The 25,468-nt window shown below is 43.3% G+C and overlaps 1 protein-coding gene across 1 annotated transcript; it reads right to left on the bottom strand.

Moving 5' to 3' along the window:
* Positions 1-1,441: 1,441 nt before the first annotated feature.
* On the bottom strand, positions 1,442-25,236 carry LOC119169187 (chymotrypsinogen A). The gene is given in 7 exon segments (XM_037420304.2): positions 1,442-2,064; positions 2,066-2,242; positions 4,581-4,714; positions 8,691-8,835; positions 10,529-10,652; positions 21,225-21,408; positions 25,002-25,236. Coding segments are annotated over 7 exon segments (879 nt in total). The 5' UTR covers positions 25,090-25,236; the 3' UTR covers positions 1,442-2,037.
* Between the last annotated feature and the right edge of the window lie 232 nt (positions 25,237-25,468).

Here is a 25,468-nt window from a genome sequence, read left to right as displayed (position 1 = left end):
GTGACACAGTCTTTGAAATATAAGCGTTTTTTTTTTCAAGCTTCGGAAGGCAGGACATTTATTTAGCTGACTCCTTTTTCTGTTGAGTGCAACAAAATGTCATCTCTTCCTTGCTATTGTTTTGCTTCAAGACGCAATATTAGCCATCTCTCGAGTTAGCCCAAGCAAAAGTGGTATTTTTTTAACATTCATATTGAATTCAACGACTATGGAATTTCTTACTCATCAGGCGTGTAAAGCTTTCACCTTATGACTGTCGGCTGCTTTATATCGGTATTAAAAAGTCGATCTGATGCTGGTTGGTACTCGAGGTTAATACTATTAAAAGCGAAGCATTTCCTTGTGTACTTCAAACACTTTTTGTGTATATTTGCATATACAGATACCTCTCTATCTATAGAGTCGCTTGCGTCTGAGTGTTCTCGTGATCCCCCTCTTAACTTTGCGTGAAATAAAACTAGTATGGGAGGGTGAGATGATTTGATGAATATGATGATCAGGTCAAGACATAAATGATGTCACAATTACGTCTCGCACCTCATCAAACACTTTCCACCAAGCAATAACACATACCGTTGGGCGGGTATGTGTCACTGGTATGCGGGTATGTCCCATAGGCGGTCGACAATTAGTATTTACCCAGGAACGGCGAGAACACACATATGCACTTTCAACGTGTGAGCGTTGAGAAAGAAACCGACGTCGGCTGCGATGACCCGACGAATATAAACAATGTATGGCAGGGTTCCAGCTTGAATCTAACCCAAGCATTCTTCGTGGCAATGAAGCATAGCATTTCACCACAACGCTAGGTCTCAGAACCACTTTTTAAGTAGATCTTATTGTTTGTAAAACGTCTGTTCCGACTTGCAGCGTTCACTGTGGAATTTTTCGAACATTGCGTATATACTCTTATGATACAGCCGTCACGTAGTGCTATCGTTCATTAAAGTTATGCCTTGCGCTGAAGCTGAATTATGTAGCAGGGTTCAATGCGTCGTCCATGGCTACCATGATTCATTGCGAGCACCAGCGCTTCATATCGGCTTATCGCTTCTGGGGTTTCTAATAATAGTGTACCTGTTGTCATTGTTGCGAATTTGCAAAGAACCTGTATATAAGCATCGAGGACTGTTAAGCACATGTCTGTGATTGTAACACTGGCACATGTATGTAGCGTCCTTTCATAACGTGCCGCTCAATGAAAAATTGGAACACGGTCACCTTCCATGTTTAAGGTTCGCATAACGCCAGCACTCAAGCTACGTGCGATGTGCTAGTTCTTTTCTACGTAGCCATAAATCATCCAATATGTGTGAGAGAACAGGATCAGCAAAAGCGCAACTGTTGATGTGGCGCATGCGCTGTACGTCGGAGTTTGTTCATTTGGTTCCTACAGAGGGAGGAGCAATGCTACTCATGCAGAAACGCTCATACCTGATGCGGTTCATTTTTGCTTTATTGTGACCATACGTCCACAGCAGGCTGAAATCCCTCTACAAAATGGTTTCACCTCCGCAATACAACGGTGGTTACGGTTTTCTGGTGCTGACCCGAAAGCTGGCCTATTCAATAATGGCTGCGGCGATCAAACTTTGATGGGCGCAGCATACTATATGCCTGTGTTGTCAAGATGTCGAATAGCCAATGACGGGTGGTGAAACTTTTTACCACCTTTCGCTGCGATGTGCCACGTATCTATAATATTGTTTTATCGTACAATATTTAAACAGAAATTTCCTAGCAGGTTTGTTAATATTGCTTTTTCCCATATAAGGAGCAAAGCAACTGAAATTTAAAACTGTTTTCCATGCTCGTACACAATGAAATAGGCTTAGAATCTTACGCGCTGCATCTTTAAATAAATTAGGAAGGTTATTATTCCTACGCCCATTAGGAACATGAACAAGGTAATTATTTTTCATTGTCCCCATAATCAATTCTCTCTGCGAACACCGTTTATGTTTCAATTTAGGCGCATTGGGACTCATTTATTTTAGAAAACACTGCATCGTAGCGCATTCAGAGAACGTCATGTTATAGTGCAGATTCGCCGAATCTCTTTCCTCGGAGTCTTTGGATCCATGTATGGAGCAATAAAGTTATCCATGTAGTGAGAAATCCTGGCGAAGATCAGTGGATAGTCCGATGCATCGCCGCACGTGTATGGCCCGGAGGTCACCAGACCGTAGAGTGTCCAGATCCCATTCTTTCGGTGTACTAGGGGTCCACCACTGTCACCCTGCAAAAGTATCAAAAACAAGGCGAAAATTTAGCTGGCTTCGCTCTATAGTTGCCCTGAGCCTTAAGCAAGCGTGGTACTAGGCGGATTGCTTTGTTTCTGTCTATCTTTATTCTTTTGATTCATTTCCTTCTTGCTTTTCCCCTGTTCTCTTTATTTTTAAGTGTATTTATTTTCACTGTTTCTTTATATCTCTTTCCTTTTTTTCCTAATTACAGCTTCTTTCTCTCGCTCTTTCGATCAATGCAGCAGAAGTGTTTTCAATGCGTCTTGAATGTTAATATTTTTGGGGCCCTTTAAATCATCGCTTGTATCCCTTTCAGTATACATAACAATGCAAAAGTTGGGCTTCTGAGAAGCTTGCATTAGTTATTGACTGCATTGTAATAAAATATACAGGCCGAAAAAAAGCATGCCTTTCATTGGTTTAAAGGTAATCTTATTTGTCAGAGATTTGTCTGGGTGGGTAAAATATTATACGAACAGGCTCTCAATAATATTTAGACTGCACATTTATTATTAACATAAAATTATAAAATTGCTTGCACGTCTTGAGACCAATTTCGCATATCGTATTTCGGCTGAGAAGCTAATGAATTTTCTTAGTGCTTCCGCTCCTTTTGAATGTCGTCCTTCCCTATGTTCTTGCGGCGTTGCTTTTGCTAATAGCTATGTTCTTGATGCTTGGTTGGTTTTTTAAAGACGATAGTCTTTCTTGGGGTACTTCAACGCAAAAACTTTTGTCTGTCTTTCTGTACATACGTCTGTTTGTCCACCGTAATGAAACCCTAAACGACAGACACCAAGCGATACCGCAAACAGCCCACCCCATCCACGGAGCCCACCAATATTGCTCAAGTTTCAGCGTTCATACTTGTGCAATTGTCAATTAAAAGTCAATTATTGTGAATATCTAAGGCACGATAACAACACATTGATGTGTTGTATGTGTGTCCCACTAAAGAAGGCATTTATAAGTAATTCTATAGATTATAGCATTGATCGCAGTGTGCTTACCATGCAACGACATGCTCAAAAAGGCAAGTGTTTCTAACGCTTTGCTAAGACAGCACAGTGGTGCCACTTGCCCGTCGCTTTGCCTTCTACACCTTATCGCCTCCTGGACAGGCGCACACGCCATCTTTCGTTTTCGAAGATAACTGCCAGACAGCGCTCGTGTTTAACATGCCTCGATGCGCTCATTCACCTTCACTTCACGGATCAATACTCTCTAACACAGCACCTTCAGAATACAATTGATGGATATTATCACGCAGAACAATAAATAAACGTTTTATTCATTCTCTCCAGACGCAAGATTCGATGACATTTGCAGTGAAACATGCAGACACGGTGCCATTTTGCCTAAGAGCAATGGACAAAACAGCACAGCAACAAGGACAATAGGAGAACAGACAACTATTAAGAAGCCTCAGAAGCAAGATTATAAACCTACAAGCTTAAACCACCCTAACTTTGGTGCCGGCGAGAGAGTAGGCCTCTGCAGAAAAGAAAGAATGGGTCCCGAAACGTTGGGCCAGTTTTTTTTTATTTTTGAATATTGAAAACTAGAAACTAATTGGGGCTGGAAGGTCTGTGTACTTGTATAACTCCATTTGCTTTGCAGCATAACAAAAAAAACTGAAGAATGCTTTATGCATGGAGGATAACAGCAATGATTGATTGATTGATATGTAGGGTTTAACGTCCCAAAACCACCATAGGATTATGAAAGACGCCGTAGTGGAGACCTTCGGAAATTTTGACCACCTGGGATTTTTTAACGTGCACCCAAATCTCAACACACGGGCCTAAAACATTTCCGCCTTCATCGGATATGCAGCCGCCGCAGCCAGGATTCGATCCCGCAACCTGCGGGTCAGCAGTCGAGTACCTTAGCCACTAGACCACCGCGGCGGGGCGAGGATGACAGCATTGTCGTTTGATATAAGGCACTTATGGATTCAAACGGGATATCAAGTTTTTTCACTATGAGATGAAAAGGTGCAATATCTCGAAATATATTTGATGTTGTGACTAATCACACCTCTTGTAAATATAATGTTGCACTATATACACGCATTCGAGCGCAATTACACCATTTGACCCAAACTGAGGGCAGTCCAGAGGAAAGTGGGAGTGTTACTTAGCCCTCAACTGCCGCGTGTCAATTAGTACATGCACTGAAAATATGGTGATGCTCTTGATAAAGTTATCTTACGGACATTCGATGCTGATATACGCAGATATCACTAAAATCATATTCATAAGCACTTTTCTTGCGATAGCAACCACGTAAACATTAGATGCTACGGTATTTAAATACGAAAACACTCACGAAGCAAGATGATCCGTAGTCGTGAGTTCCACAGAGGAGTTCGGGCATCATCATAGAACATGCCGACTCATTTTGAGGAAGCTCTTCAGTTATGGCTTGCTTCAGCTCCCTCGACTTTTCAATGAATTTTCCTCCTGTGTTAGTAGATAAAATGAAAGTGTGAATGTTAGGCTGAATTTTGTGTGCTTGCATGCCCAAGTTTCATCTATAAATGAGGGTTCGCGTGCTGTCAAAATAGTTTAATAAAACCTTGTGGACTAATTAAGCAGTCAAATGTTTCAGTTCGAAATTTGAACTAATACGCCTTTTTTTGAAGACCATCTTTCGGAAAAAAAATCGGAAACCCTCTTACTGTTTCGAGCTATAAGTGGGTAATGTAAATCTTCAACGGCCATAATCCTGATGGCTTAGAAGTGCGTTTTGTTAAAGCATACCTAAAAAACTTATAACAATTATATTGTGTTTCACCGCTTTGGTTCAGCACTAGCAAAGTTATGGGGTGTAATAAAATCAGACACTTGCACAGCAAAACATAGTACTACATATAATAAATGCCTTAACATTGACCGAAATCACTTAAAAGGACCTTTGTTTGGTGTGTGTTAGACTATATCAATGTGTGATACGTTTATGCATCGCATTTAGATCGTAACCATGAAATTGTTTTGCATTTACCGCCAGTCCCTGTGCTTACAAATCAACATGGCAGCACCCATGCAGAAGCGACCACCCACCTCAATCTGAACTTGCTCTTGCTACAAGCCCACTGCGCTGACAGCAACAAACGAATGGTGATATCTGCCGTCAATTTGCTTCATATTACTCCAAGAATAAAACATGAGGTACGTTAAGTCGTCGTTGCTGGCGTAATATGATGCTTGGTTAGCCGCCCCTGCTAAAACTGACGCGCCGAGGCAGTGCTCGGGCTGCGTCGCCAAACCAAGGATGCCGCATCTTCAACGGAAGTGCGACATAGTACAGCGTTTCGTGCGCGTCGAATATCCCATCGATGAAAACTAAAAAGTAGAGAAAACAAGCATTGCAGTGAGAGAGGCGAACGAACGCGTCCACGGAGCCAGAAAAATTATCGGAAAGAAACACCACAAGGTGGATGTATCCACCAGCATTCTCTAAGGATTCTAGACAGATAATAAAGACGATAGCCTTTCTTGAGGACCTTCGACGAAAAGTTTTGGTTTGTCTGTCTGTCTGTCTGTCTGTCTGTCTGTCTGTACATTTGTCTGTTTGTCCGCCCTAACGATACCTCTGACGGCACCGAATGGCCAAATCCATCCGTTGCGCGCACCAGTATTGCTCAATGTTTAGCGTTCATAGTTGTGCGATTGTCAATTAAAAAAGAAGCAAATATTGCGCATATCTGAGGCGCCATAACAACACGTATATGTTTTATATGTCAGCCTTTATACTAGATCAGGCACACAAGTAACTCTAAGAACTGTAGCGTTTAACGCGCTGCGCTGAGAGTGCAACGCGATGCCCCAAAAGGTGTTTCCAACACTTTGCTACGACGACACGGTGGTGGCACGTGCCCGTCACTTTGTATTCTGCACCTTATAACCTACGAGACTGGCGCGGATCTTTCACCGCAGGCGCACACACCTTCGTTTTCGAAGATAACTGCCAGATGGCGCTCCTAACTAGCGTGCCTTAATGCGCCTGTTCGCCTCCGCTACACGCTCGAGGCACTCTAACGCAGTGCCTTCAGAATACCATTCAATGATTGTATTGTGCAGAACATCAAATAAACGTTTTATTCACTTTCTCCAGACGCAACACTATCGTCTTTCGATGACATTTACAGTGTAACGTGTAGATTCGGGCCAATTTTTTCTATAAAGCAACATATCCACGCTTCAAGTTTCTGGTGTGACTGCTTGTTTCACAGTTTTATTGTATCTTTAATTTATTACACCAGCCTTATCTGCAATGAGTATCTATAAATAATTGGGCGAAGAGACATGAGGCGGATGAATACATAAGAAGGGGTTAATCGCCCTTGTTATAAGTTGAGGAGCCCTGTAGCCTCAACAGTGCTGATGGGAACTTCTAAAACTGAGTATAGAGACATTTGTTAAGAAATGAATACCAAGCGAAGGCACTGGCTACACTGGCAAATGTAATAATGTGGTTTGTAGCTTTCTATTGCTTCTGTTTTCTTACTTATCTTCTTTTTAGTCACTAATGCACTGCGGAACAAGTATTGAAGTTTGGCTGGCCATAACAATAAAAATAACCTGTGTACTTTCGCAGTGGAGATTATCCTTTACGCGTATGCTTGAAAAAAGGATATTTTCTATGCACCCAATGTTGACTTTTGAAGGTGTTTAACGAATGGAGACAAGCTCTCTGATTTAACTTTGCAGTTGCTAAAAAATAGGAGTGAAAGATTTTAAATGATAAGTTGCCTTTTACGGCAGATAAAATAAGTTGCATGTATTAAATAATGTTAAAAAATGACTTCTTAATTTCTAGTTAGTTCACTGTACACTGTTAAAATGCAGTGGTGAAGCTTCCGTTGCTTAGACTCGCCTCAACAAGATTTGTCTCCCTCACGTGTTCGAGAATTCTAAATCATGTGAAAACTAGGCGAGAATCAGGCTATTCTAACCGGCTCATTTTTTTTTTCATTTTGCGATAAGCTGATTCGAGACGTCAAGGGGCGGCAATCGCAAATTATTATTGGTGAGGAAGATATCAGACTTTCAGTCTTCATCACGTATGCCCGTTTTTTTTTTTTTCACATAGCTTATTGGGGGTCTTTCCTAAGTTCAGCATCACATCTCTGCTTCTGAGCAGACTATAGAAAATTTGTTTGGCAAGTAGGAGGCTTCTACTCAATGAACTAAGTTGAACTGACCAACACTGCAGTCTCAAACTTGGTCTTAAGCTTGTTTCTTGCACCCAGTACGTTATTCACTCGCTCCCTTTCACATGCAACATTCAGTGGACAGGTGAGACAGCGAAGATCGCTTCACTAATGTTGGGCTGTGTTATTAGAAAATCACAGTTCATCGAAATACTTTGTGCAGTACCACCTTCGTATGAATTGTTCTGAATGTAGGTGTCACAAACCTTACATTGAAACAAACCTATTTTTGAAACACTGTGAAAAAATGTGAGGTAAGATTGTGTAGGCAATTTTTACAATGAGGAATTTTAGCGGCTTAGCCAGTCCGTTTCTTCACAGTTGCAATTTGGCAGGTGGTAAGTAGGCGTGTAAGTAACAAAGATTCAACAGGTCAACTTTGCATTATGAAGTATGTTCTCGGGTTTCTGAGAACATACTTCATATCCACAATCTATCCCTTATTCACAATCTAAAAGACACCAAGAGTGTATTTTAAATTGTGGATAGGGGTCTATTGAAGTTCCATGCCAGCTCTTTTGCATAAATTTGGTTTATATGTTTGTCATCTGTGTTGATCATGCAAAGTCACGCAGAGTACTAGGGTTGAGAAGGAAAAAAAAGGAAGGACAGGCAAGGAGGTCAACCAGTGTATTTCGTAGGGACCGGCAACACGTAACCGCTCAAGTAATAAAGGTTCAACAGGTCAACAATGCAGTATTACGTCTGTATTGCTAGCCGTATGCTATTTATGGATGCGGCGGACCGAGGCCAGGTTGGCACAGAGTACGCGCATCGTGTGTTTGTTTTGATAATTTCTTCCACTAATTGGGAGTTCAAAGTGACCGTTTTGTTTTTCATATTTCAGGTTATTCGCACTGTAAGCTATTTAAATCTACGCCAATAGGCTCAGTGTTACGTGTCACATCACCCATTGGAAAAAAAAAACAAAGTTATCAGGATATCAACAGATAGTTTCCACAATTTCATCCATGAAGGTTTAACTGATAATTGGGGGCTTTAGGAATTGATTGAGCATATTACTCCACAACTTGATACATTTACAATGAATAATCAAGATTCCAGAGAGAGAGTGACCCAAACAAAAGTGGTAGCACCCTAGCAAGACCCACGTGAGGTTTTAATGCTGGTCAGAATTATCTGAACTGTTCTTTATAAAAAACGCGTCGTACGTATGGAAATATTGACAAAATATGTCTCGCTATGACAACACTGTGCCTCACTTGTTGTAGAGCCCCATCCGGTGACGTAGTACTTTGATCCTAGTGGGAGCTCTTCCCTGTGGCTGGGGAGGCATACTGGAGATATGGTCCTTGTGAAGGTCACGGGGTCACGCAGTTTGATGATAGCAATATCAGACGAGTTGCGCTATTGCAAAGGAGAATGAGACGAAAGGCCCAGGGGGCTGGGTAAGTATGGGTTGATATTTCTGAAATCACTACGTGATAACCTATTGTGCAACGTTTCAAAGGTCAGGAGAAAAAATTATTGAATCAGTCAAATAAGCAATGAACAAATCTTTATTTATGGTTCAGAATCATAAAATCCGAAAGTATGAGTGAATAGAGCAAAAAATGTCACTCGTAAGTACCTAAAAATTACCGACGAAGCTGCACCACTGATACGTCAATTTACAGCCTTAACTCAATACTTTATATGTTACTCAGAACCAAAGTCACCGAGCGATACAGATTAATTTGCTGGCCTCGATAGCATAAGCCATATTATACTCTTCTAAAAACGATAGCATTTTCTTGGGGACCTCCAACGAAAAAAGCGCCCACCAATATTGCTCAAGATTCAGCGTTTATACTTGTGCGATTATCAATTAAAAAGTAATTATTGCACATATCTGAGGCACTATAACAACACGTCAATAGCCTGTATGTGTGCCTTTTTTCTAGAACATGCATACATAAATAATTCTAAGGACCGGAGTGCTTATCACGTTGCGCTGACGATGCAACGCTTGCACGAAAAGACGAGTGTCTCCAACGCTTTGCTAAGATGACATGGTAGCGGCACCCACCCGTCGCCTTGCGCTCTATACCTTATCACCTTCGACACGAGCGCGCATGCCGCGCACGCTTTGTTTTCCAAGATAACAGCCAGATAGCGCTCATGCTTCACGTGTGACGTGACTTGATGCGCTCGTTCGCCTCCGCTGCACGTTCGAGAGACTCCGACACAGCGCCTCCAAAATACCATTCATCGATTTTCTTGCTTAGCACATCAAATGAACCTTTTGTTCTCTCTCTTCAGACGCAAGACTATCGTCTTTCGACGACATTTGCAATATAACATGGAGATACGGGGCCAATTGATTTCTAATAATTCCTTGCGCCTAAGCAGGCGTTCTATAAATTCAACAAGCGATGGTAAACAAGTGCAGCGAGCTTTATATTAAACAATTCATAATGTACAGGGTAAATGTCCACCTGTTACGAAATACTCATTGGGTGTAGTGTATTCTTTACAGCTTAAACAGTCAACAAAGTGCATCGTGGAAAAAAAGAATGATGCGTGCGGGGAGCGGGGGGGGGGGGGGGGGGCTGTCATGTTTGCTTGGGAATCACAAGATATAGGCTCCACTGAAAGTGGAATACTGGCAGTGTCCAAGCTTAGTGTTGTGTATTCGGGAGTGGTTGCCCCAAGTACACGTCAAAAATATGAGGTGCGCTACCCTTTTTAAATGTTGTTCTTCGTGGTAGTTTTAACAAGTTGGCATTTTTGCTTGTTCTAAGCTCCCTGAAAGCCGGCTACTGCTCATGGCGCATAAAGCATGCTAAACCCTAACCTTTTATACGTTTATTGAAAAGGACCACAGCGGTTTCTGGTTCATTCCTGAATTCCCATTACCTTACCAAGATGTGCAGGAAACCTATTGTGAATTATGAGGTGTAACTGCGCCGCTGTAGATCATACTACTCTGCTTTCGAATCCTGCCGCACACCTCGTTTCGGTCACTTTACACATTTGTCGGCAGGATTAAAGACAGGCAAATGGAACCACTGTAGCATCTTCGAACAAATTGTAGGTTAGAAAATAGGGGAAAGCTCACCTTACTTGGTTTGTAATTCAGGTGGGCGCACACCTCCTCCACTTTGTATATCACTTCGGTATTGTCTAAGGCTCGCCGTGCGTACGCGCCCAAGTGAACCCTCACAATTGTAGACGTCCTCGACCTGGAAGAGGAGTGTGATGTGTATCAGATATCTAAGTCTGAATTGTTGCGTATCAAATCGCCGATATCTTTAGACAGGCAATTTTAGCAGACCACAGTGCATTTTTGAGCCCATGCAGCTCGTGAGCGTGCCCTATGAGTGCACACACTAATGGGACTTTGTTTCGCGCGCTTATATTTCAGTCGATGTCACCGCAAATCATGCCTGACTCTTCGAGCTGATGAAAGCAATATGTTAACCACGAGGCTTTGATGTGACGTGTAATAGTCACATGAGCCTAGTTGATATTATTATTGGTGAAAACCTGAGATGTATTTTTTAAAGGTTTGAGTTGACGTGCTGAAAATGTCACCCAAGATCTTAAAATGTGCGTCCAATTTGTCTTGGAGGCACTGCTTTCTTGCGGTCAAAGGAAGGCCCATTCAACCTACAGTTGGAGCATAGAAACGCTTGTTATGCGGTATTTTTTTGCACAACCTGAATATAAAAACGAGTGACATAGGATCTCAACATTAGGTGATGTCGACAAAGAGCTTCTATTTCTTCAATATGAAGCATGTGAAGAAGCCTTCAGAGCAGTTGTTCTAAGTTAGATCATTTACGTAGCCGCTGCTACCTAATCATGTGTTTTATTTGCAGTGAAACCTCAGTGACACAACCACAGCCCATATGAAGTTCGGGATGACAAGAATTTTTATCCGGTATTGGTCCAGGCCTTTTGGCCTACACTGAAATGGAGTACGAGTGTTGTGAACAGGTTTTGCCCCGGTAAGGTTTGATACGAAATTACGCTGCCACTCAGGTGCGAAGAGTTTCTGCCCACACTGTCGCGGAAGACACGCCGAGAATGTGCAAGTGCGGGAACGCAACCGCTAGCATGCGTGCTGCATCCCCAAATCATCAGAATCACGATGTATCAAAGTACCTTTCTTACTCAAAATAAACCTTCAGAGACGCGTCCCAAGCTTCAAATTGTGAATGTCTATGAGGGTTTAATATGCATCCGTTTGCCTTGGCGATTAGGTTACAAAGGGCATCAGCACCATTCTGCTTCTTTTTCTTTTATTCTAGCACGTCAGCGTGGAATGCTGCCGTTGTACTGTGTTAAGACGTGCCTGGCTCGTGTATCAGACAACCTATGAAAAGTGGACGAGGACCGAAAGAAGGCGAGGATTGTCTTGAACTCGTGGAGAATGAGTTAGGCCGCACATACGTAGGCCACTGCTGGTGTCGCACTTGTCCAGACATGACTGCAAACCTCCCGAAAAACATCTCCAGCACTTCCGCGATAACAATATCGTAACATAGGACCATAGTTCTGAAAAGTGGCTTCGATCTACTACGTCAAAAAACTTCTCTCGTTACTTTCGCCGCTGTACTAACCTGTGGTGGAGAAAAGCATAACTAAATTTGGAAGAGGCTGCTGCCGTTGCTCACAGCGCACCTGGTCTATTAATTAAAGACATGTGTACGAGCAGCATACTCAAGAGTGTTGATATAATTGCCGGCATTCAAAACTTCCACTGAGAATCAATAATTTCTTTTTCCTGTTGCCTCTCCGGACCTGAAAAACATAAATGAAATGAACGCCAGCTTTCTTTTGTCGCGCGATAACTTACCATGCATTCTGGTGTCACGAAGATTTGGGATGGTGCCGTCATATTCACTGTATACTCGAATTCTGCAGGAGTGGACTTGAAGCCTATTGTATTGTAGTGCCATCATCACCATCATGATTTCTCAATCACCGCGCCGCGCCTCACGCGCAGCTGATGCTAGCTCGAGCTGCGCGAGGATTAGAACGAGCTCACGCACCTGGCGCGTCGGACGGGGACAGCTACCGCGACTCGGCTTCGGGCGTGGAATAAAGTGGCGCGATCGGCACGGCCCCGTCGGCTGCCTACGACGCCGTCTCACGTCTCTCTTCTCTCGCCGCTACATTGGTGACCCGGAGAACACGCCCTTCGCCGAGCGGCCCGCGGCCATGTTCCCGCAACTCTGCCCGCCAGTGCCGCCGTTCCAATCGACCTACCCCAAGGTATGGTTCATGCAGCTCGATGCCGTTCTGGCGTTGAATGGCGTCACGGACCAGCCGCTGATGCACGCCATTCTTCAAGACGCCCTTCCGGTAGAGTTGCGTCATCTCTCTGGCACTTCAACCTCCAGCCAGCAGCCTTACGATGACCTCTGCTCTGCGGTGCTTGCCAGCTATGGCCTCACCTATCACCCGCTGCCGTTCACCCGCGACTTACAGGTTTCGTCTGCGGCGCAGCGTGCGGTACCCTCCGGCCCGAAAGTCTTCACTTACCGGGACCTAACTTCCCCGACTACGTCTCCTACAACATCTCGTCCGGCCACTATCAACGCGAGTCCCGCGTACGAATGCCAATCCGACGAGGTTCAGAACATTCGTGCTGCACGCGACCAGTCAGCCACGAAATCCGACGAGCTTCTTCAATACGTTCCTGTAGCCAACGACCGGGTTGCCACGAGGTGCATTTTTTCGAAGTCCTCGGCCGATTGTCCCTCGGGCACTCTCGCCACCCGCATGTCTTCTCCGGCCTACACAGACCACGATTTCTCAGACATGTCAGACTCCACGACGGCTTCATCGCCGCATGCCCCGGAGTCTGCCAAGACTACGGATATCCTCACGCTCACTATTCGCCCCTTGGTCGCGGATACTTCAGCGTCGACGATGTCCGAAGGCGCCTCCCCACCCACCTCGACGCTCTCTGCGTCCTGCCAGCAGCGACCATCTTCAGCCCCGCAGTCTCCCGCAGCCGAAGTTAAAGTCATAAGCCGTCAACCACAGCCAAACTTCCGAGAGGCTGCGACTATGACTGACGCAGCTGAGGACGACGTACCTGGCGCGCCTATGGCACTGCAGACTACATATGCCACACATGCTGTAGAGGTTGTCATCGATCATGCAGACCTGCACACCAACCCTAATGCGCGGAGAACCGATGGTCTTTCATGTGTGCCACCCGATCCTCCATCAAAGCTCACGTCTTCTGAGCTTCACAACTATTCCCCAGAGCATTTGGCGCCGGATGCAGTCCGCCACACAGGCTCGTTGGTAACAATAGCGACGACGTGCGGTCCAACTGCATATCTGCTGCCCTTGATAGTATGCCAACGAAATCATCACGTTCGGCATAATACAGAGAGGTCCTTTTTCAAGCCTCTTGCTAAACAGTCATGTGTTGCAGCCTTGGCCTTCAAGACGGCGCAAACACCTACGAGGTTTTCCCGACGCAAGGGCCAACCACTTGCCGTGCACATGACTAGCCGCAATGCACGGCGTTTCCGCATCCGTCGACTCGGCCACACGTCCCGACATGCCGGTCGCAGTGCTACACGGAGGCCGGCGTTTCATCGACAGAGACGTCCGCACCAGCACGACCATGACGCTGCTCCTTGTCGACAGCATGCTCGGCACCCTGTGCGCTGTCCGAGACCCCGCTGTGGCTGTGAAACTTCAGTGCTCGGTCATCATACGTGCGTTCCGATCCTTCACACTATTTCGCCCAAATTGCCGGCGCGAGCTCTTCAGCGCCTGTCCACAGTTCCAGCTGTGGGCACGTTTGTCAGCCGCGTCTACTCGAAACGGTGGGTGCGCATTCGAATGGTCCCGCCGCGTAATTGTTGGATGGACGTGTCTATGAACACAGCGACCCGGCACTTCCTTCTTCGTCTCTTGCGCTTCTCCCAGAGTCGCCCACCGGAGACACACCGCCTACTGATGGCCCATAAACGTTGACAACCTGGACTTGCCAAATGAACACTTTATGGATTGCCGTTCATGTATATAGCATTTGTCGCTCTCTTTCTTTTTCATATGCCTTCAAATCGCGCAAAGCGCTAGGGGCGGAGCCCTGTAGTGCCATCATCACCATCATCATTTCTCAATCACCGCGCCGCGCCTCTCGCGCAGCTGATGCTAGCTCGAGCTGCGCGAGGATTAGAACGAGCTCACGCACCTGGCGCGTTGGACGGGGACAGCTACCGCGGCTCGGCTTCGGGCGTGGAATAAAGTGGCGCGATCGGCACGGCCCCGTCGGCTGCCTACGACGCCGTCTCACGTCTCTCTTCTCTCGCCGCTACAGTATAAAGCACGAGACTTCGCAGCATATTGGCCTTGGCTCAGGTTTCAGCACCGGCCATTCAATATTGGCATGAACAAGTGACGCTTATGTCTTTTGTCTAAGCACAGCGGTCGAGAAATTTTGTTTTTTTATATTCAGCATTTGTGATTGGTGGTGTTTCATTAGGCATGTAAATATGATATAGAAGCTAAATTTTACTCAAGTTAGTACCAGTTATTCCTAAATAAAGCTTACTTAGGTTACTTGAATGAGTTCAATAAAAGATCCATTCCTTCTTTTTTAAGCAGCTGTGATAATTGTCTCTCTTGGTGGAGAACATGTCTACCATTATATTTTTTAAATGTGCCATAGGATATCCGCTTCGCCAGCATACCAAATACTTATTACACTCAAAGGTTACATCAGAGCGCACCAACGCTGCCAAACGAACGCCATTGGACGAATAACCCTTTGACAAACGTAAGCTGTTTTTTAGAATTTTTGTACATTAAACTTCTTAGGCAGGGGGATATGATCTCGCCAATGGTATTTACCGCGTGCTTACAGGAGGTTTTGAAAGGCCTAAAGTGGGAAGAGTTAGAAATAAGAGTTAATGGAGAGCACCTTAGGAACCTGCTCTTCGCCGATGACATTGCATTGCTGAAGAACTCAGGAGACGAATTGCAAGTCATGATTACGGAGTTAGACTAGGAGAGCAGAAAGGTAGGTCTTAAAATTATTCTGCAGAAAACAAAAGTAATGTACAACAACTTCGGAAGAGGACAGCGCTTCGAGAGAGGTAATAGTGCACTTCAAGTTGTAAAACACTATGTCGACTTAGGAGAAGCCATAACTGCGGAGCCGAACAACGAGATGGAAGAAACTAGAAGAGTAAGAATAAGGTGGAGCACATTTGGCAGTCACTCTCAAACTATGACAGGTAGATTGCCACTATCCTTCAAGAGGAAGGTATATAACAGCTGTATCTTGCCGGTACTTACCTACGGAGCAGTAACCTGGAGACTTACAAAGAAGGTTCAGCTTAAATGGAGGACGACACAACAAGAGATGGAAAGAAAATTGATAGGCGTAACCTTAAGAGACAGAAATAGAGCAGAGTGTATCAGGGAACAAACCAGGGTTACGCATATCATAGTTGAAATCATGAAGAGGAAATTGACATGGGCCGGGCATGTAATGCGTATACCAGGATAAGTGCTAGTCATTAAGGGTTAGTGACTGGATTCCCAGAAAAGGGAAGTGGGTCAGGGGGAGAGAGAAAGTTAGCTGAACAGACGAGATGAGGAAGTTTGCGGGTGTAAAGTGGCAGCAGCAAGCACCGGACCAAGTTGTCTGGTGGAACATGGGAGAGGCCTTTGTCCTGCAGTGGACGTAGTCAGGTTCTTGACAACGATGATGACGATGATGATGATGACATTTATTTATATATAGCGGTGATAGTTTTACGTAACCCGCCCAGATTTCTCCTTCAGTCAGAAGTTGTAAATTCTTGCGTTTTTCTTTTGTCTTCTTACGCATGTCTAATGTCGGAGCCCCCCCCCCACCCCCCCCAAAAAAAAAAAACATAGAGTCTCTTATTATGAGACAGTTTGGCCCAGTAGTTGAGAGATTTGTGTTCTCGGCTTCTAACAAGAAGGTCAAAAAATTCATCGCAGGTGTGCCAGTCGCATTTCAATGGGAGCCATGTGCTAGGGACTTGTGTACTATGCGATGTCGGTGAAGTCTAGAGATAGATAATAAGGTTGATAAGTGCATCACTACGCCGTGTCTAACAATCGTAAGAAAGTTAATAATCATAAGAAATCATAAAAAAGTACAACTGCAGAGAATCTTATTATTACTGCTAAACTATTAGTACAGATTTTCGAAGGTCAGAAACAAAGCAGGAGAAGCTTCAGCAATTTCCAAATATTGCGCAAGTGCTCCAATATTTTGTACGGAATAAAAGAACATCGCATTAGTTTCTGAATATTTGGGCAACCTAACAAAAAAATTATCTCCACGAATAAATGCAATTTTTTCAAACCTGTAGTTTGCAACACGAGTTTTTTTTTTTTTTTTTTGCCCCGCCACGGTGGTCTAGTGGCTAAGGTACTCGGCTACTGACCCGCAGGTCGCGGGATCAAATCCCGGCTGTGGCGGCTGTATTTCCGGTGGAGGCGGAAATGCTCTAGGCCCATGTACTCAGATTTGGGTGCACGTTAAAGAACCCCAGGTGGTCAAAATTTCCGGAGCCCTCCACTACGGCGTCTCTCATATACAAATAGTGGTTTTGGGACGTTAAACCCCACAAATCAATCAATCAATCATTGCAACACGAGTGTTGGCAAGGAAAGACGAAGACAACAAAAGCTACTGTTGAGAAATGTTCTTAGACCCATCAAACGCCCACATGCCAAGCATTGGTTAGGAGCTAGTCTTGTGTGTTAAATGTGAAGCATTTTTTATCGAACTTCGGTGACTTTGAGCGTATCTATTTACCTATCTATATATCTATCTATCTATCTATCTATCTATCTATCTATGTATCCATCTATATATATAAATACACACACACACACACACACACACACACACATATATATATATCTATATATATATATATATATATATATATATATATATATATATATATATAGCCACTTTTGTTTGAGTGCTCTCGTGCTCACCCCTATAAATTGACGTGAACCAAAATTATCATTGCAGGGTAAGATGCTTTGACAAATATGACGCACGGGTGAAGACATAAATAATGTCATAATCCCATAGCGTACGTCGTCAAACACTTCTCGCCAAACAGTGGGACATGCTTATATATGGGCGGTATGTGCTACTGATATGTGCCCCACGTGATTGACACTTAGTATTTACCCAGGAACGACAAGAACACACACGGGCAATCTTAACGCGCGAGCGTTAAGAAATATCTGACATTGGTAGCGTCGACCCGACGAATGTAAAAATAAAACTCAGGGTCACAGCTGGAATCGACCTTAGGAATTCTGCGTGGTAATGAAGCATTTTACAGCAGACCTAGACCAGGCTTTTGAGCCACTTATCAAATAGACTCTAATCTTCGTCAAACGTAAATAGTGTGGCAGTGCTTCCTACCCAATTTTATAAAGCTTACATATGCACTCCTTTAATGCAACCGTCACGTCGTGTTAACGTCAATTGGGATTAGTTGCCATGTGCTGAACTTGATATATGTAGCAGTGTCAAAGGCCATGATGCTCGATAGCATCAGTGCTTCATATCAGGTTTTGGTGTTGATAATACGCAATACCAGATCTTCCAGTTGGCATCGTTGCGCAAGTGCAAACAACAGGTAATATAAACATCTGCAACCCATCAACATATATCTGTGCGTGCAACATTTGTGCATATATTTAGCGTCATTTCATGACGTGTCGCTAAGTAAAAATTGCCACATGGTCATCTTCCTTCGTCATGCTTCGCATAACGTCGTTTGCCAGGTTTGAGGTATCTGCCGAAATTTTTCTCTTACGCAAGACGCAGTATGAAGTTGACAGCTCACCATTGGACCAGCTTTTTATGGTGGAAGCTTCCCATGTATGAACCATTTATTTACGCTTCTTGGCAGCGAACAGCGCCCATTTTTTCACATATTCAGCTTACCCATGCACTCCGCTGTCAAAAGAAACGCAGTTTTCTGCCTTCAAGTTTCTATACCACTTGTGACAGAAGGGCTTTGCAACCGCTCAAGGATGGAGCAGACTGAGACGAATTACATTTTCTCTATCCTTGTGCTATTTGGTATAGTTCTATTGTGCATCAGCTAAGCTAACTTTACTGCGTACGATCTGTAGCATACGGCTGCCTTCACCACACCGTTGTCGTGCGCCATTGTTATTTTATCGGCTCTATCGCGTCCCGTGAGTGTCCTCACAGATGACATATCTCCCACTGAGGGCATAAAAAAAGTGCAGCAAAGAAAACGGTGTTATCAGTGGTAGTGGCACCATCTGTCTCTGCTTATAAGCACAAGATAAGGACAAACCGTTTCGAAACTAGGTTGGCGTCACTAACACCGTTATCAATGTCAACATGAATTGCAACTAAAGTTTGCAATTATTACCTGAAGGCGCAAGTATTAGCCCTTCGTAGTTATTTGCACATGCTATATTTCAGTCCGAGAAAAGTAAAGGGAAAACGTAAACAACCACTAGAAAATAAAAGAGACCCTACTTGGCAATGTTACAAGGCATGAATCTCATCGAGAGGCAAGAACACTTTGGTAAGGGATACAATAACCTCCAAAGGACGGAAGTGATGGCAACACAACAGTGCCATGTGATGAATATGTAGAGGTAAATATTCATGAAGTATTAATGTTCATGGCGTAAACTATACGAGATGCATTTAGATAAGTACATTTGAAAATCATCAAGCCAGCAGGTTTTCCTAATAAAAAGTATGAGGAAGAGTCTACAAAACTACGAATACCGTGCTAGCATTGTGAATTCAGACATGTTTATTGCTTGTATATCGGTTTAGACTTGGGAAATAACTGAAAAAATATTGTAAGTAACCTAAAGTGTTACGTAAGAGAAACTACGTGCTGTTTAATGTCAGGATGGGCAATCTTCACGCAAGTATTGAAAGAGTAGCAGTACGTGCTATACTGTTGATCTTCAAACCATTATATGGTGATTGTATCACGCTTCAATATATACCACCTCTTTTATCAAATAATCAAAGTCTCATTAAATGCATTGTGCTCCTGAAACCTTCTCAATCTCGTTGTTTGCTTCTTATTTTTTTTTTGTAAATATTCATAATAGCAGCAGAACAATTTCACAACTCTGATGCACAATAGATCGAATAAACGTTTACGTTTTCTTAAGAAAAACTTTGCAAGATCTCAACAGTCAATTTTTGTGGCACAATTGTCTGCAACCGCCACCGTCAGTCTCCGTAATCGCTATGGCACACAATGAGAAAAAAAATCCTGATTCGAGCGGATTTGAACTCGGTCAATCTCTATAGCAGTGGAGTAGATAAAAAAACCAGGCCGGTGCTCGCAATTCCTTCGTGAAAGGACCTTACAAAGGTGTCAATCCCGGCAAAGAATACCGTAAGAGATGCAGTATAGCATGGTAAAAGCGTAGAATAGGAACCAAAGTTAGCGCAACGTGAAGTGCGGAATCCGTGGGTGGTTTAAAACATCCCACGTATTACAAAGGGCTCAACTTTAACCATTCACCTTCTTCTGCCACTGCAACAACAGAGTGCACGTAATTTCGTAAGCGAGTAGGTCGATTCTTCATATAATGATATACAATGGCGTTAGAGGCTTTAATACGAAACATTGTGGCAATTTATGCCGTAGCGATATCCTTGCACTTGAGCTTGTAGTAGTCGCCTCTACGTGTTTGGAGCGGGCTCGAGAAATGCTCTCTCTCCAGTTTCCTTTGTGACACTTCGGCGTGTTAACGACATGCTTGGAGGTTTTTTTTTCTTAACAAGGTAGTACTTAATTCAAATTATGGGTAATTACATCTTGCGTGAGTAAATCTTGGTAGCTACATTACCCGTGGTTTGTGGGTTCCGTGTGTGCATTCTTGGGCAATATGGTTAAGTTTTGGGCTCTAAACTGCAGCACACACTTCTCCGTGACTTGAATATTTGTTCTTAAGTGGTTATAGTTGTTTATTAAATATTATGTGGGGTTTTACGTCCCAAAGCTACCATAAAACATGAAACACGCTGTAGCGGAGGGCGCCGAAACTTTCAACCACCAGGGGTTCTTTGAAATGCACCCAAATAAGATCAGATGGGCCTACAGCGTTTTCGTTCTAGGGAATCGTACAAATAGAAGCTATTACATATGTGTATCATGATTTTCACTGAAGGAAGAACTTGTATCATGCAGGAATTGTTGACTTTATTATTTTGTATTTTGTCCGGGACGCTGTGCGAGTTGATTTTGCTTAATGCGAGCTACGTCAGGAGGATAGCCAGATGCACAAGATTTCTTCAATAAAGTATGCTGCTGGTCTCTCCTGAAATTTGCTTTACCACTGCATTGATATAAAATTGACTAATTCATTCCTCATTAGCAATAAGTATCAAGCTCTCAAAGATGATGAAAAACAATCTATGTTCATGTCACTGCAACAAAACACTGCATTCATGATGGTTGCGCGATCAGCTAGTAGTACTGCTAATTGCTGGTTTCATTAGCTGGTAGTTGGGTAGTTACACCCGTAAATATATGACAAAATATGATATGAGTCAATGCTTAACCTTTCGAAAACTTCGACAGATCTCTGTCGGTCGAATAGCTCGAAGTTTGAAGCATACGTGGTGCCCCAATTAAAAAAAGAAATCTAAGTAATGAACAGAAAATTTGGCCTGTACCTGTAAGCAATGTAATTTGATTATTAATTTGTGGTTACTCAAAATGAATCGCGACACACTTAACCACAGCACTTACCAGACGCAGTGCGCCGCAGTGAGAATGTATCTGTCGTTGATAAGGGCTCCACCGCAGAAGTGCTGGTATCGATGGGTGTAAACGCCTGCCTGCCAGGGCCAGCTACCGGGCACAGCCGAGTAGCCCCCATAAATACGATCCTCGGGGTCAAGCATCGGGGGTATCGAAGGGGCTCCGCATTTGGCTGCAGAATCAATGTCATGGTAGTATCTTCATTTACCTCAGATGCTGGGTAACCACGCAATATGACAGATAGGTTGACCTGAGATTAGTAGTAATAAATAAGTTATATACAGGAGAAGAAAAAGATGTGTAAAACAAAAAGCCAGAAGCGTAGGAGATCTTATCGGGGTGTATCGAAGGACAGAAGCGAGAATTCTAAAAATATAAAGTAATAAGTGGAACGAAGGTAAACTGAGTGTTCGCTAGGGCAACACCTAGCAGTGTGTTTTTTTTCTTCCTTTTGGTGAGTTTGTAATTTAGCTCAGCTCTCTTATAGAACCATAAACGCGTAACGCAACTATCACTACACCCAACCATGGACAGACTAAAGAAGCGGCACGCGTGCAGTGCCACTCCCCTAGTCTGGCAATGACTCAACTTAACATACTCAATTGGCTCAGTACTCTGTATATGCAGAAATTTTACAAAAACGGGCGCCAAGCCGGCAAGTGCAATGCTATCTACTTTGTAGGTTTGTTTGTGACTTGGGTTGTTTTAAAGACAGGTACAGAGAAGTGGACTCTATAATATTCATTAAAGTTTTTTTCTTAGTTCGCCTCCCCGATTGGTTTTTTTTTCTTTTTTAGAACGCTAAGACTGTGACAGTACGGGAGAGCATTTGTCATGGCCTAAATATTCACGTCCATAACTTAAAACAATTTGCTACTTGTACCTTACGGGGACACAAAACGGCAAGTGTGGGAAGTGTGAAAGTATTTTAATTTCGTAAGGAATGCCAGCACATGGTCACCCGCTAGATAATTCTTGCTGATTTCTCTAGAAGCAAGATAATTCTTGCTTCTATTTGGTGTCGGTGTTTTCAAAGCATTGCATTACAATTTCTAACTATGCAACATTAGTTTTTTGATAAGCTCTAGACGCTGCGTTTTTGATATTCATATTGTGGTTGCGTGATGAAAGGCCCGACCTATTAACAGGAGCTTGAAAAACTGTGTGGAAAAATTCTCTTTTGAATAATGGCAAGCTTGTATAAATTTGAATGCATGCCTTCACACACAGGCAGTACCTTTATACTGTTCTATGTCATTCAAGTCGGCGTAAATCATCTTGAAAGGAGCAAGTGAACAAACAATCGAACAAATAATTTGGGTGCTAGAAGCCATTCTGTGATTTCAATGAATATTTCGTGCAGTTTGCTGGTACTGTTTAGTTTATGAAGGAAACAATAGTTGGAGCATATTCGGCCCTTACTTAATTCTTCAGTGAATTGCAGTAGCACGGATACATGGGCGAGTTCGTATTGGTTAATCTTTAAACTGAATAAGGGCGCCCACACAGACACGGACGCTAGAACAGACGCTCTTGGTCTGTGAAATTTTCCGTTTTACTGTCCTTGTCTTAGTGCGCACCCTTATTCAGTTAAAAGATGACTTCAGTGAATTGTTCGTAAGACAGATATTTTTTTTTTTGTTTCAAATGATTTGTGATATCTCGCAAGCAACGTTACAATCATTCATGTGGTCACTACGCATCACATTCTATTGATTGATTGATATGTGGGGTTTAACGTCCCAAAACCACCATATGATTACGGAAGACGCCGTAGTGGAGGGCTCCGGAAATTTCGACCACCTTGGGTTCTTTAACGTGCACTCAAATCTGAACACACGGGCCTACAGCATTTCCGCCTCCATCGGAAATGCAGCCGCCGCAGCCGGGATTCGAACCCGCGACCTGTGGGTCAGCAGCCGAGTACCTTAGCCACTAGACCGCCACGGCGGGGCGCGCATCACAGCCTACGTGTCCGGTTATCGCCAATATACCTTATCGGTGCGGAACCAGTACTCTGAACTCTATTGGTATGAATTCTGTTTTCGGCTCTTTATAAACTATACTTTACTTTATTTTTCAGGCCGACACCTACCTTAACAATATCACACGGTGTCTCCACTTGCGTGCGGAAAAAGTGTTTAATTGTTCCGGAAATGGGTACTTTCAAAACTTGTACATTGAAACATTGCTTCCAGGCGCGAATTTCTGTCCTTTTAACACATGCCGCTTTTATTCGGTGTCGGTGGTTTCAAAAATTGCATCACAAATTCTTAAGATGCAACATTACTGTTTTGATTAGCTCTAAACGCCGCGTTTTTGATATTCATATTGCGGTTCTGTGATCAAAGACCCGACCTATTAACATGAGCTTCAAAAATATGGGGCAAGATTCTGTTCTGAATGAAGAGTACGTGCACGACGTTCCATATAATTTTATTACCTAGACGTTGACTATAGCCTTTCAACATTCTCGTCAGAATTAGCTAAATAAAACAATTCTTGAGGGAGGAAACGAAGTTGTACCATAATACTGAAACTTGTTTATCTTAAATATATGCTCACACACATAGTAAAAGACATGTTCGATTTATAAAATCTACTAGCAATCACCTATTAGATGCGAACGAGCAGTCCTTAGCAGTCAGTTAGAAGCAAAATACACTAGTTGCCTTTGTGAGTTCCCTGGATCATGAGAACCAAGTGTTTTGCCCGGCATTCAGTGGGTGCCTTTGTCCAGTTTGCTGAATAGCGCTGAAGGATATGGTTAATTGGTGACTCAAGCTTCATCTCTCAACCTTTTTTGTAGCCCTAGTGTTGTAACTAGAAGTGCGATTTCTTTCTAATTTTGCCTGAAAGTAGCTTTAATACAGGGTACATGCTGAAATGGATACCTGAAATGGATAGGTCGTAAAGAAACTGAGACAGTGAGCAAATAGCAGTTCTCACTGTAGAAGGTATCAAATGACATTTCATTAACTTTTATTCGGAATATAATTTTCATTTTTCCTTGTCACAATTTCGCCATAGCGTTGACAAAAACATCCGATAAGTCGCACTGCACTCACCCACTCATCCGCCATATCAACACAGCGCTTGTTCGGAAGAATTTTTTTTCTTTCACCAACTGATCTATAGGCACCCACTAAACTTGCTGGCACGCATCAAGTTTACTGTATCAATTATTTTCAGGACGCATTCGCTATACTACAATCGACAAAAACACGCACACTGCTTAGGGTGGCTTATTTTGTCGTTATGGTGACAACCTATTATCAACTCATATATATATAACGTATTTTCTATCATAATAGAATACCAATGTTGTTATTAAATGGGTTCCGTAACACTAAATAGGAGAGAATACTTTTTCAAAATATCGATCCTGTTATAAGGCGTACCAAAAGATCCGAGACTTCAACCCTCTACGCCAATTGAGCGCCGCAGATTTCTCTCTGTTTTTCAGCGTAGAGTCTAACAGAAGAAATTCACTTCGGCCTCACGGTGCCGCATGTTTCATCATTCCTAGCCTTAAATTTATTTTGCCTTACACAGTCACATACCTAGGTAGCGTGTTTGCCAAATATGTGTCACTTTTTACTAATTTGAATGGTATATCGAAATATTGTACTGAACATAATATAGCACTGTAGCTACAGATGCGTCTGAGCTTAACCTAATCCCAGACACGCATAGCTTTCGCCACGGAAGCGTATGGTCTGTCACACATGAAGGAGCAGTGATCGGTATAAATGACGGGCTTACCGTTGTTTCCTTGCGCGAGAGCCAGGCTACACAAAGTGAGCAGGAGAGCAAGATCCCTTCCCATGCCGACGACAAGCGATATTACCATGGTACTTTGATGGTTGTTGCTCCACTTGTACTAGCAATATGTTCCACAGAATATCAAATCCTTCCTTTTCGTGGTATGACAGACTATAAAGTAAATTACGACAGCCTTGTAGGCGTAAAACTATGTGCTAAAGCCGTCAGTGAATATCGATTGTGGGCCTAGATAAAGTGCACACGGCGTCAGCAAGAATGAATGGCCTCTTATCTCTGTTACAGCGGGCATTGTTCTTACAGCGCATACTGCTCCTTCTTTGTGGGCATTCGTATATCCTCACTGGGTGCTATCTGTGGTTATTGCCAATTCGTCTGTCTTACCAGTATTACCTTCGACAAAGGATGCAATTGGCAAGGTAACGTAATAATGAAATCCGTTCTAGAAA

This window comes from Rhipicephalus microplus, unplaced genomic scaffold (genome assembly GCF_043290135.1).
Source record: "Rhipicephalus microplus isolate Deutch F79 unplaced genomic scaffold, USDA_Rmic scaffold_28, whole genome shotgun sequence".
NCBI classification, from domain to species: domain Eukaryota; kingdom Metazoa; phylum Arthropoda; class Arachnida; order Ixodida; family Ixodidae; genus Rhipicephalus; species Rhipicephalus microplus.
The sequence above is the reverse complement of the archived record's forward strand: the minus strand, read 5'-3'. Positions and strand labels throughout refer to the sequence as shown.